This window comes from Solanum tuberosum, unplaced genomic scaffold (assembly GCF_000226075.1).
Source record: "Solanum tuberosum cultivar DM 1-3 516 R44 unplaced genomic scaffold, SolTub_3.0 scf00207, whole genome shotgun sequence".
In the NCBI taxonomy this organism is placed as follows: Eukaryota; Viridiplantae; Streptophyta; class Magnoliopsida; order Solanales; family Solanaceae; genus Solanum; species Solanum tuberosum.
In genome coordinates this window covers 301,589-316,135 of record NW_006239133.1, presented here as the reverse complement: position 1 = coordinate 316,135, position 14,547 = coordinate 301,589, and the positions used below count along the sequence as shown (strand labels likewise).

At 33.0% G+C, this 14,547-nt stretch overlaps 1 protein-coding gene across 1 annotated transcript in view; it reads left to right on the top strand.

Annotated features, from left to right (window-relative positions):
• Positions 1–7,264: 7,264 nt before the first annotated feature.
• The window catches only part of LOC102590909 (protein HUA2-LIKE 2), a 28,299-nt gene continuing 21,016 nt past the window's right edge, over positions 7,265–14,547 (top strand). The window contains exons 1-2 of the mRNA XM_006355841.2: positions 7,265–7,719; positions 13,823–13,899. Of these exons, the coding sequence (XP_006355903.1) occupies positions 7,597–7,719; positions 13,823–13,899 (200 nt within the window). The 5' untranslated portion in view covers positions 7,265–7,596. The remainder of the gene's footprint in view (positions 7,720–13,822; positions 13,900–14,547) is intronic.

The following is a 14,547-nucleotide window of genomic DNA, read 5'->3' as shown; positions in this document are numbered from 1 at the left end:
TGACCTGATGTATTATGGTCATGCAAATGCGATAAGACAGGTAAAAGAATTAGGAGGCGAGTTAACAATTGGAGTTGTTAGTGATGAAGATATTGTAGCTAATGAACCTTAAGATTTTTTTTTGCGCTTTTTGCTTTTGATAACACTGGTCTTTTGATGCAGTACTACTGTTCATTTTGTTCATCTAATATTGGACTTAGACGAGCTTAAATATAGTAGAGTGGACACTACTCCGATAACTTGATACATCACGATTCTAACTAAGAAAGAGCAGGTGTTTTTGCTTTTGCTAAATTCTTTTGCTTCCTCAAGATCATTGGGATTGGTTTCAAGGCTAAAGCGGAATCTCATGGCTGTCTGTTATACATCAAAATTTGGACCAGAGAAATAGCTGAGCTTTACAAGACAGGCAGCAACCCAGTCTTTGTGGTATAGAGGGATGCCAGATTTCAGAACCTTCCGCAGTAATTTCTCATATATGTATTTTGGATTAACTCAAATTCGTATAACTGTTTTCAATTTGTTTGGGATTGCAAAAATTCATTGTTGATTACTTGGTGTATATGATTTTTCGTTCTAACTTAGCTTAATAGGATTAGATTTTACTTCACAAATTTGAGTGTATTTGTTTGTTATCAATATTGAGTATATGTGCTGTTTTGTGTATGTTACTGTATGCGACAGGCTAAAAAGCACGGAAAGCAGGCTGATATTTCTGAATTTCGAGCTCAGCTTGATGCATTGGGCTTAAAGATTATACAAGTGACGGTAGATGGAAATTGTTTCTTCAGGTTTGTGGTGAATTGAATAAGGAAAATGCATAAGTACCCCCTCAGCCTATACCCAAAATCCCTGAGACACACCTAAGCTTTACTAAGGTATCACTACCCCCCCCCCCCCCCACCTNNCCCAAAATCCCTGAGACACACCTAACCTTTACTAAGGTCCTATTACCCCCTCGAACTTATTTTTTAAGTAATTTTGTACCCCTTTTTGGCCTACGTGGTTGAGTCTGTGACTTCACCTATGTTAGGCGCGTAGGTGCAGTTTTTAGACAACACTGACCAATAAAAATTGTCCACGTGTTAAAATAAACTTGAAAAAAAAAAACATTAACTGAATTGTTTTCTTCTTTATCAATGTTCTTCATCTTTGAAAAAAAACCTCCATTACCATTCAAGTTAAATTGTTCCTTGCTTCGAAAAGTTCCGATGAAAAGTTTCAAAAACAAGACTCCTAGACTCGAAACTCTTAACTTAGTAACTACAAAAATTGATTTCTTTTTAAGAATCCATATCACTGTATTTTTTTTGTTCCCAACCTCTTTCTTTTGACTATTTTTCAGTAATAAAGCAGTGTCCTTTAAACGCTGAAGGAGGGAAGTATGTATAGGGAAAAATTGGAGCATATTAGGGGGGGAAATCGAGTGAAAATTCAATGAAAAATTTGAATTTCTTATCTCTTTTCCAAGGCCAACAATGAAAGGATGAGCAATTTCTAAAAAAGGGGAAAGGGGATGGGGACACGTCTGCTGCAAAAAAGGAGGACGATGCGTACGACGGACACTATTGGCATCGTTGCTGATGTTGACGGGTCGGAGTCGTACTTTTTCCGAGTTTTCTGGATTATTTCGTGTGAAGAAGACGAGGGCAAGTACGGGGTGGAGTCGTTTGGTACTAGTAGCACCCGTTCCTAGGTTGGCGTGTTTCTTTTTCTAGTTTTTTGTGTTGGAGAAGAGGACATAGGTCGGGTATCGGGTTTATTGCTGTTTTACGCTGGAAAGTAAATGGATTTGGGTTTATTGGAGAAATATTGTATTGTTGGTGGGTTGTATGTTGTTGTATTCACTATAAAAAATATGATAGTATATAACTATGATAGTTGAAAAAGTGGGGCCCAGCGCGTGTTGAACAAAGCTTTCAACCTATTTGGTTTATATTGCCACATAGGTCGAAAAGTGGTACAAAATTACTTAAAAAATAAGTTCGGGGGGGTAATAAGACCTTAGTAAAGGTTAGGTGTGTCTTAGGGATTTTGGGTATAAGCTGAGGAGGTACTTATGCATTTTCCCAATTGAATAATGAAAATGGAATGAGGTGAAAAATATGACGTTTTCCTCCTAAATTTAGTGGGTGGGTCTAATAAAAATGGGTTAGGGTTGAATTATTAATTGGGTCAAAAAATTTAGTGGGTATCCTAGTTGGCAAGCCTATGTGGCGGAATTAGTGCCATGTGGCTTGCCAAATCACTTCTGTTAAGTCTTAAGGGTAATTGTGGTCTCTTAGAATAACGGCAAGGGCATTTTTTATCCTAAAATGTAACTGAGGGTATAAGTGATCTATTTCACATAGTTCAGGGGTAATTTTGACCCTTTTCCGTATTTTTAATAGCCCATAGTTTGAGTCCATGATATTATAGATAAAATGCTTTTAAATTTTCTATGTAAGCCTTTACTTGATCCTACACCCCATAACACTTCACTAATCCATTTTATGTTCTATGTGCCATTGTGTTATGTGTTTTACTATTTTTTTGCCTCAATTTTTATTTCTAAATTATTTGTTGCCATGTTTACTTTATAATATTGCTATGTTATTATTGATTTGGTGTATTTTGAATTTTTGGTCACTCTCATATTGAGTTGAGTTGACTGTGTATTTGTTCCATTTATTCATTATTCGCGTCATTATTATCTTCTTTGTTTTAGTCATTTATTAATTGTTGTTTATCCATTTGTTTTACCATTCTTGTTTCTTCTTATTAAAATGTTATGTTATTAGTGGGCTAATTTTATAGTTCTTAATCTTTTCTAATAATGAATTGTTTAGCTTAGTGAGTTTTGTGTTATTTTTATTGTTGATTTAATCATATAGAATTTGAATAAATTAGAAATTGACTAATGAAAAAATATCTCCGTCAATTTTTTGGCTTTCTATTTTAATAGATGAAAATTTTAGTTTAAGTTCATATTATACATTATATAAGTTGAAATTGACCGATAAAGAAATTATTGTCGATTTTCAAAGCCTCTCATGTTCATAAGACATATTATCTTTTAGTTATTATTTCTTTCATTTATTTTGGTTAATATTTGTCCATTACTTAACAATCTAACACTTTTACTAGTTGTCGTTACTAATACCCAATATTGCTTCCCGAAAAAGATATTTGAATGAAGTTTGATTAAAAATAATAATTCATTTGTATGTAATTATTAACGTTAGACAAATATTAGACCGTTTCTCATATATATTATTGTTTTACTTTTTATTTGTGTATATTTCATGTTTATTATATTTGTACATTATTTTATTTCTTCTCAATTTGAAAAAAAAAAAAAAGAGTTCAGCTAGGACCTATAATTATGAATTTTGAAGGGTGCTAATAAATTTCCTTCGGAATCACTTGAACCTTAACTATAATCTATTTTTTTTTAAATTTATTAATTGATTTCCTAATTATTCTATAATTAGGTGATGACTCCTTAATTTTTTTCTTAAATTCTTTCAAATTTAGTTTAATTGATTTTTTAGTCACCACGACGTTGCGCCTTATTGAAAAAATAGGAATGTCAACATGTGTAACGACCCGTTAGATCATTTTGAGCACTAGAACGTTTTTCCATAAAATACTCTTTTTGTTAATTTTTTAACACAAATTTTGAACTATTTGTTTAGCTGTGATTATTTAATAAATAAATTTGAGATAATTAATTTAGTTGGTGTTTAATGGATGAAGTTCACAATTAATTTAATACTACAATTTAGTTGGTGTTTAATGATAAATTGACTTTCTTTAAAGCCATTGTGACGGCTCTATTTTTGTCGATCAAATTTGAATGACGAATTAAAGTGAGATATTCACAAACTTAAAATTGAATGAGGTAATATATATATATATATATATATATATAGAAAATATATGAGTAATCAATTTTTTCTTTCGTTAAGCCCAAATTTATGGATTTGATTCCAAACCCACATTTCTTCCTAATATATATATATATATAAGGTAAAATATTATTTAATTAAATATTTTTTTCTTAAGAGGTGTGTAAAATTCAAAACGGACAACTTAAAATATACAAAAATAGTATTATAAAAGAAAAAATAGCCAAAATATATATTGAAAAAAAATAATTCTTACAACAAAAACTCAATCATCATTTATTATACAAAAAAAAATGGTCATTCGACTCTTTTCATTACATTGATAGGTTAGTGGGCCTCACTCATTCAGCTACTTTGAGTGCTACACTGCTACTTCTTCTTCTTCTCTATAAAAAATGTTTTCCCAATCTATTATGTATTTCTTTAGTAGTCTACTCTTGTCAATTTTGACAATGTCGTAACATTATTAAAAAATATAATAAATATTATCAATGAATTGTACTTAGTTGTTTGTTGTGATCAAACTCACACTTCATGACGACTAATTTTTAGTTTCACCATTGAAGAGCTTCAAAGCTCAAATTATAAAATTCGGCCAGTCACAAATATGAATAGTTTCGAATGAATAATATATCAAAAGACTTAAAATAACAAGAGAATATCATACCAAAATTTGGGATCAATTAGAGTAGATTTGAGTTAGTCGGAATAGGAAAAAAAAATCAATTACTCATTGATATTTATACTGCAATGTGTAAATATCGTATAAATAATGTATGTATATATAGAGAGAGATGTTTTTTTAACTCCTCCCTCGGGAGTTTCCACCTTTGCTCCATTGATGACTCAAACTCATAACCTCCAGACCGGAGGTGAGAGATGCTTATTATCCGAACAACTCCCTCTCGTCTCCCTAATATTGATGCTTAATTTAGTTAGGAAAAAGGGTTAAAAATGCCATTAACGTATTATAAATGGTTTTTAAATTGCACTCTTTCCACCTATTAGATCAATAATGCCCTCAAGGTTTTTTTAAGTCTAAAAATGCCCTTTTTTAACACCACAATAAAATGACAATGATGAGTCATTTAATGAAACAAATAGTTTCATCTTATTGGTCCACATAATTTTTTAGACTCAATTTCACTACCCAATCCATCTTAGGAAAAAAACCCCACCCAGTAACCCATTTAAAAATAAACCTAACCTACCTTCCATTATATTCATCCTTGAATACATTTGCAGATAGAAATGTGGCTTTGTCCATTCTCGTTAAGTCTAAAATGTGTTTTCTTAAAGATGAATTTGACACATTTTCATATGTGGGTACTTATACAAGACTTCATTTTTTTTATTTTTGTCTCTCATAATGTGTGGCAAAAAAACATCATTTTAGCACATTTTTGTATGTGGATACTTATCAAGATTCCATTTTTTGATTTGTGTCATTCATAATAGAGTAACTTTCACATTTAACAAACAAAAAAATCATATTTATATGTTATAGGAAAGTTTGCATAATTGCGCTCCATAGCAAATATATATATGTATAATTCGCTATACATATACAATTGAAAGCTATGTCTATTTCGCTATACATATATACAAAAAGAAGCAATTGTATAATTCGTTGGCTCCTCTTCAGATTTATATAATTTCGCTGGCAGGCCATTTGTATAAATTGTTGTTAGCCCCTCGTTTGTATAAATCGTTGACAAAAATATTTGTATATAAAAAATCGCTCTCTTTATAAATTATACATTATACAAACATAAATTATACATTATACAAACATAAATTATACATTATACAAACATAAATTATACATTATACAAACATAAATTATACATTATACAAACATAAATTATACATTATACAAACATAAATTTTACATTATATTGTATAACATGTGTTTGTATAAAACGAGAAAGAGAGAAAGACAAAAGAGAACTGGGCAGGGGGCAGGGGAATATTTTTATTGTATAATTATAAGTGTATAGGACGAATATATATGTATTTGCATGTGTATATACATTTTTCTCTAGCTTTATACAAACATAAACGCAATTTATACAATTCTGTTGTATAAAGCGAGAGAGGCGAGCACAGAGGGAGCGAGCGAGAAAGGGAGAGTGGCGAGCGAGAATTTGGAGGGAGAGAGGCGACAGGCAAACGTTTGCTACGTGGCGCAATTAAATCAAACAGTAGCTACTCCATTTATTTTAGATTATAAGTTTGTCATTATGTACAATTATCCCTTTTTGAATTGGGCTAAAAGAAGTCGCTATTTGTACCCCCCATTTACAGGGGTTTTGTAATGTGGGCTACACAAATTTAAGACCAATATCTTAGGCCCAAGAAGAACTTCTGTCAAACTCTTAAAGATCTGCGAGAAGCCCAATATTGTAATCACAAGTACAAAAATATAGGAAACTATATTAAGAAAGTATTTACAATCGATGACAATTTTTATTTTTTTTCACTGAACACTTATAATACTTTTGTAATATAATTTTAATGTATATTCATGATATGTGCCAAAATTGGTTGTTTTAACACATTGTTATCAAGATTTCAATTTTTTTTAATCTTATTCTGCTAGTTTTACTCTCTTATTTTTTTTTGACTAAATAAGCAAATGGGTGTTCATTAGTATTTCTCATCTCAAAATGTAAATGGAGAATGGTCTGTTTCTCACATGATATGTATTGAAGAGGGTCAAGGACGAAAAGAATGGAAGGAATACCCGGATAAGTTGGGTTCATTTTTAAAATGGTTTACCGGTTGAGTTTTTTTTTACCTTGATGGATTGGGTAGTTAAATTGGGTTAAAAATTATGTGAACCAATATACTAAAATGAAGTCATTTGTTTTATTAAATGACTCATCATTGCCATGTCATTGTGGTGTTAAAAAAGGGTATTTTTGAACCTTAAAAAAACGTTGAGGGCATTTTTGATCTAATAGGTAAAAAGAGGGCATTTTTAAACCATTTGTGATACGTTATAAGGACATTTTTAACCCTTTTCCCATTTAGTTATGGAGTATAATTTTCTCTTTTATCATTGCATATACAGATATACTTATGAAAATGGTGTTCAATTGTATGGGCCTTAAGCCCATTTATAGGTTTTATTGAGCATCTGCCACATCCAGCCCAGGTGTCAATAACAAGTTTGTTGAGTCACGTGCTTTCACACGTATAATAAAACAAACCAAATTCCCTAATATCCGCACCACGTGCACGATAGCAATATACGTTTCAAAATTCTTACCTATACCCACCTCTGCGGTGCAATTTAGCAACCCACTCACCCCCACACACCCCATAGTACTCACCACGTTCATATCTGTTTCTTTTTTACTTTTTTTTTTTCTCTCATTTTGTGAACTGCCTTTCGCCATAAAACTCTCTACCCCTTTTTTTCTCTGTAAACATTTTAGGGTTAGGGTTTTAAAACACACCGCTATTTTTACTCTTTTCATTTGAAGAATTGGGTTTTGGGTTTTGGGCTTTGTTCAATTTGTGAATTTTCTGGTTTTTTTTTTTGGGTGTGTTGACCTATCAATGCCTCAGAATCAACATATCAAATTGTGTGGACAAGTGAGAGGATTTGGTTTCTTTACGTTTAGGAATCCTTCGAAAGTTTGTTCCTTTGTGCTATTTGTAGAGCGTGCATAGCTGCTTTGATTAGTTCTAAGCTTCTATGGCGCCCAGTCGAAGAAAAGGTACAAGTAAAGCGGCTGCGGCTGCTGCAGCTTGCCGTCAGTGGAAAGTTGGTGATCTTGTGCTTGCTAAGGTTAAAGGGTTTCCAGCTTGGCCTGCAACGGTATGTGGGTGCTTTTCTGTTTCTCTATTTTTTACCCTTAGTGTTGGTATTTGTGGGTTTTTATTGTTTTTATGTGGTCAGTTCTTTCTTTTATAACTATTGGAGTTGTGGATCTGATGTTTTTGCGGGAAAAATCACCTTTTTAGAGTAGATTAGGGCCTTATGGTTCTTGAAAATGCTAAAAGACTGTAGTTTAGAGTGTAAAAAATGTGACCCTTTTGTCCATAGAGTGTCCAATCTCGGAACAACTGATTTTTTGTTATTCAAAAGAGTGTTAGAGATGAGACGAACAAGGAAGAGATTGGGGTTTGCATGAGCACTAACGTCTTACCCCTGAATTATTGTTTAGGTATTGTTTATAATGTATGTAGCTAGTTTACTTGATTTTGGAATCTGAACTACATAAGACATTAAGTGTAGCTAATTACTCTTGCTATGTTAACATTAGTTATCTAACAAAAAGGAAGTAGTAGAACTGTCAGGGCACTCCTAAGTTGTTGATTTGGAGACTACACTTTGGGTTGACTGCAGAACTTGAAGGGTACTACTGAGAATATCTGCTTTGTAGCTGGTTAGATTATAGGGTATATGGAGAGGTTTTTCTGAAGTTTCTGTATCTGGCTGTTTGATCATTTTATCAGGTTGATTTTCTGTGAACTAGATGTTGAATATCCCATAATCTTGGTTCTACTTTCTTGTTGAACTCTGATTCTTCACTTTTCTGTCAGAATTATTACTTTGGGAAGTGACTATGATATTAATTTGTATGTCACACTATAATCTCTTTGGCAAAATTTTTTCTTTTGGGATCAGTAAAAGGTATTCATTAGCAAAATTTTGTGTATATATATACTTTTGTTAAGTTGTGTGGAGAGGTTTTCTTGAAAATAATATGTAAGTGAGATCGTTCCGCATTAAATGTATTTGCAGAATTATCCCATTGTGTCCAGTTCTAGTAGGGCAACAGGGATAGATATTACATTTTTTTATTTCATTTTGTGTCCTAGTTGGACTGGAGACAGTTAAAGAATGTAAAAGAATTTTTGAAACAAAAAAAAAGAATGTAAAAGAATTTTGAATCTGTGTAGTCTTAAATATGCTATGCCATTCATTTAAGGGAGTGTCACTAAGGGTAAAATGGGAGTCTTAGAATAAAGAACTTGCCAAATTCAGAAAGGTGGCATTTTTATGAAATCAAGACACATAAATAGGAACTGCACGAGTATTTTTTTTTTGTTCCTCTGTTTTTTCTTTTTTCTGCAATTTGAATGAAAGATTAATGATCCATGAGCAGAAAAAGGAGCAAGAAACAGGTAGCTAGTTTGCCAGTTTGTTTTGTTTCAACTTACACTCAAAAAAACAAGTTATTGTCTCATCTGATACTAATATCTAAACCTCTAATTAATCTAACAATCCAAAATATCAAGTCTTTTAAATCAAAGTGAGTTTCTATGGCAAATTAGTTAGATTGGCATTTGACTTCCATAGGATTTAGACAGTTTCACTAAATTGAACTTTTAGCTATTATAGAATATCTTGCCCTTTGGATCTCAGGAGTGATTATAGCAACATAAAGTTCCTTTGGATATGAACATATACGTAACTTTAAATCTATTTGTCTTGTCTCTATGATGCATTGCCTTATGCACACGCGAAAATCTTGCAAAATGACATCGGGCATGATGTATTAAAATCAATGGAGCAAGGAACTTAGACTTGAAGACTTCCTAATCTGACCATTTGTCACTCCTACATCTTGTTGTAGTCACTTACGGCTGCTTTTGACTACGTTCTGATTCCTCCCACTTTGTGTTTTGAATTGGAGTGTTATCTATAGAAAGTTTCCAGCTAATTTGCTAGTGTGTCTAATATGCTTGACTGCCGGTCAGTTTGATACTTGATAATAACACCAACAACATACCCAGTTTGATACTTGTGTAGCATAATTTGGAAATTCTTTCATTTTTTGATCTCAAGTTATGTCATAACGTATTTCCACTTGCATGGGTTTTTCTTTACCCTTCATGAAAAACTATCTGTCTTATCTCAGGAGTGATTATAGCAACATAAAGTTCCTTTGGATATGAACATATACGTAACTTTAAATCTATTTGTCTTGTCTCTATGATGCATTGCCTTATGCACACGCGAAAATCTTGCAAAATGACATCGGGCATGATGTATTAAAATCAATGGAGCAAGGAACTTAGACTTGAAGACTTCCTAATCTGACCATTTGTCACTCCTACATCTTGTTGTAGTCACTTACGGCTGCTTTTGACTACGTTCTGATTCCTCCCACTTTGTGTTTTGAATTGGAGTGTTATCTATAGAAAGTTTCCAGCTAATTTGCTAGTGTGTCTAATATGCTTGACTGCCGGTCAGTTTGATACTTGATAATAACACCAACAACATACCCAGTTTGATACTTGTGTAGCATAATTTGGAAATTCTTTCATTTTTTGATCTCAAGTTATGTCATAACGTATTTCCACTTGCATGGGTTTTTCTTTACCCTTCATGAGTATGAATATGTTTTTGTTGATGGAGGTATGTTGATTCCTTGTACCATCTTCCTTTCTCCTTATACCTCTTGTTTGTTTCCCTCTCTATATGCTCTTGTATTGTACTATGATTGCTTCACATGCTCCCGTCTTCTTCTACGTTTTCCCTTACCACTGTCTTCTTCATTGGGCTGCTTATTCTGCCAATGCTGCCTATTTGTACCAGTTTAATTTAAACACACTAGCTTGAAGGTCTACTTGAATAAAACCTGTGTTATCTTGCTTTAACTTTCTCTGGAGCTTGGCATTATGATGTGGTGTGCCAAATCTGGTTTAAGGAGGACGGATTCATTGATTGCCAAGGAGAGATGTCTTAGAAAACCCCATCACGAGTTTGGTGCAGTACAGGTGAGAAGTTTCACCTAGCTTTATCACGGTTTAGTGTGGGCACAGAGGCTATGGCGTGTGCTCATTGTCTATGAGATCTATATTGGAGATGCTAAAAAATAAATGTAAGTGGGAAGTTTATTTCTAATTGTCAGGTAAAACAGTCTAATGAACTTGTTTGTTAAAAACATAATAATTGATCTGTTACAACTAGTAGTAGGAAATTAGAAATTCAACATATGAAAGTTGGTCATAGAGCTTGAATTCGAAAGTTAAAAACTGCATATTTGCACTTGAATTAGAAATTTAAGTTAACAATAGCATACATTTCTTTTAATCCTATTTTTTCCTATTTATTTGTTGATATAATTGTCATTTGTTCTTATAGTTGTGTTTTCTTGTGCTGCCTACTTATATATACATTTGTTTTTTCCCTTATTCACACACTTTTTCACTGAAGCCTGTACATTAATTATTAGTATAGCTAGAAAAGTTTGTACTAATTGTTAACTAGGCAGTGTAAATATACTAAGAGGGTGTTTAGATTGGCTTAAAAGTTGGTCAAACCTACTTTTAAGTCAGTTTTTGGCTTCTGGAAGTGTGTGGCAAATATAAAAAATAACTTAAAATAAGTAAAAAATGACTTAAAATAAGTTAGAAATGACTTAAACTAATTCAAAAACCAAAAGTAGGTCTCCCCCTACTTTTTATTTTTTTGACTTGAAAGTTTTTTCAGTTTGACTTTTTATTTTTGACTTAAAAGCTACTTTTTAAAGTCAATCCAAAAAGGCTCCAAGTGTCACCATTCATGATAGAAAATTAGAAATTCAGTATAGGGAGGCTAGTCGCGCAACTTGAATTTTAATCTCAAAACTGCTTATTTGCATTTGAATCAGGACTTCAAATTCACTTTTTAATCAAAATTTTGCTGAATCAGCTGGTTCTTATGAGATTAGTGGACCTAAAATAGATGTCTAGGGGATGTAGCCAAAAAAGACACAAGATAGTTGCTCTCGGTTACATGCTATTCGACTTAAATATATGTCCTTATATTGCATTGGTGCAAATCTAAGTACCTTCTATAATTGTTTTTATATTCAGTGATGTGGCTAATGAAGAATTCAGTTGGTTTAGTGCAAACAAAGATTTCTGTTTAGGTTTGAGAGGTTAAGGAGTTGAATTTTGTTTGGTTTAGTGCAAAAGCGGGCAATCTTGTATGGTGCAATAGTTGTCCAAATCTGTCTCAATGGCCACCCATTATGATTCTGCTCCAATGAACTAGATGCAATCATAAACGTGTAGCAATTATTGTCTGAAATGATTACTTTGTTCTGTGGAATCCAGAACAACCTGCCAGACCCCTCTCCTTGATCACTGAAATTGCCAAGTAGCTGAATGAGTTGAATTGCCCTTTCCAATTCCCAATCATTACAGTTCCTCCTGTATCTTTTGTCATAAGAAAATCTAACATTTCGCTCTTTCCCTAATGACCCAACATACGGCTGCTGCAGGAATAGACTTCCACATGGTAAGATGAGATTTTCCTATGCCTCTCCTTTGCCAAGCATGTAGAAAACCCATGCAACTAGTATGTGGGTTGTGTGCATAGTCATCTTGGGAAAGAAAGTGCGTCCTGTGACAACAGAAGATTTATCACCTTGCAACTAGTTTGTAAACAGTGGTTTTTTAATTTCAGTTGGTAGATTTTGTTTGTACGACAACACAACTATGTCATAGAACATTGTTCGACTACTTTTAAAGGTTACTCAGATGTACATGGTTAACTTTCTAAAATAGTATGTAGGTTGTGTGCAGTCATCTTGAGAAAGAAAGTGTGTTCTGTCACAAAAAAAGATATATCTCGTGACAGCTAGTTTCCCATATTTGTTTGTTCTATTCTCTGAAAATGAAGTTCTGATCTTAAATTTACACACGAAGTACTGCTATCCATGAACTTAAAGTATCTAATATTATTTACCTTCTTAGGAAAAAGTATTTAGTAGTAATAAGAGGTTTTTTTTATGCAATAGTTTTTGGTCGTGTGTTTTTAACAATTATGCTTGTACGGACACTTCTACCTAATGTACATCATCATAATACCTTAAGAGAAAAGGAAAACTACTTTGCTGCCACAATATTTTTTTTAATAACTGTGGTGTCCGGGCAGCTTGCACGCATTTAGATTCCATCCGTACCAACTACCTTTGACCAATACTGGTGTCCGGTAAATCTGTGAATGAAGGGTTAGGTGGATAGGAAGAAATCACCTACTGTTTTTATTTTGTTCTGTTGGGATTTGAACCTATATTTTAAGGTTTGCACCCAATTGGTTGACCACCAGGCCACACAATTAGTGTTACCAGCATAACCTCATAATCTCATACTGAGCTATCTAGTGAGGGACAGTGTATTTATGGAAATGTTTGTTTAGTTATTAGCCTTTTTTTATTTAAAAAAATTGTTCTGAAAATCTTGCAACTTAAACTCTTAGAAACATTTCAAAGGCAGATGACTAGATAATCAAGAGGTTACCTTAGATACTACAGGCAGCATCTGTTGATGTTTACCTTCTACCAATAACTGAGACTTTCTTCTAATTTAAGCAGGAATCAGTATCCTATAGGGTACAATAGCACTGATTAAGCTCAATTTATGAGTTTTTTTTTATAATTCCATTAATCATATGCAACCAATAATTGTGTCTATACATTTTTTTTGACATTGCAAATGGACTAGTTCATTTTCTTAATAAGTTCACGGTTTTGAACCCTGCCATAGACAAAATAATTGTGTTTAAGTTGAGAGAAGGGTAAAGGATTGGGCCCATTATATATTGAGTTTCGGACCGTGTGCCACTGTCCTTGGGGATTTTTCGGTTTTATAGAAGTTCTATTTAATGAGTTATTACTCTTATGACTTGTCGTAAAATATGTTTTTATATTAACTTTCATACCAGATTCATTTATTTTTGTGTATTTTCACATGATTGCCAGAAACGCCTAGCCGCTTTCTTCGCCTATTTCCTTTACTCATTTGACTAAGTTATTACTTATCCTACAAAATGTTTTTTCATTAGATTCAAATTTATGTATTCTCTTATGATGGCCAGAATCTCCTAGTCTCTTTCTTTGTCTATTTCCTTTACCTCTCATTTGACCAACAGATGAGCTCTGCAAGGAGAAGCCTAAGCATGATTTTGTTGCTTATGACAGGTGAGCGAGCCAGAGAAGTGGGGTTATTCAAGAGACCGGAAGAAAGTGTTAGTTTACTTTTTTGGGACCCAACAAATGTGAGTACTTTATTTATTGATCGTGACTTGTTATATTTTTTCTTTTAAACCTTGGTAACTTCTGTGTGGTTGAACCTCTTTCAGTATCTGCAAACTTGATTGAATTAAGTTATCTCCTTGCTTAGATTTCTTAGATGTACTCAATGTAACTTTAGTAAGATTATGATCATCAATAGATGCTTTCAATTCGAAGTACACTTTATAATTAAGTATTATCACCGTAAGATTAAGAGAACCAATATTTTGAGGATGTATACCGAATGTCAGGAATTCAAGGTTGTTACAGAGTATCTTGTAGGTGCACCTTTAGTAAGTTGATAAGTTCATTGACTGATTCATTGTATATTGGGAGTTCATGTGTTGCACCTTTAGTAAGTTCATTGACCGATTTTTTTTATCTTGGGAACTTCATATGTTAGGAGTTGATAGTTTTAACTATCAAAATAGTCCTAAGTCAATTTTTGGTCATGGAGGTAAAATAAGGCTGAGGTTTTTCACCACATCTAATTGCTACCCCATATTTTAAAAATCGTATGGAAGTACAACAACACCAATAACATACCTAGTATAATCCCACAAGTGGGATCTGGAGAGGGTAGTGTGTATGCATACCCTATCGCTACCTAGTCTACCTAGTGGAGTAGAGAG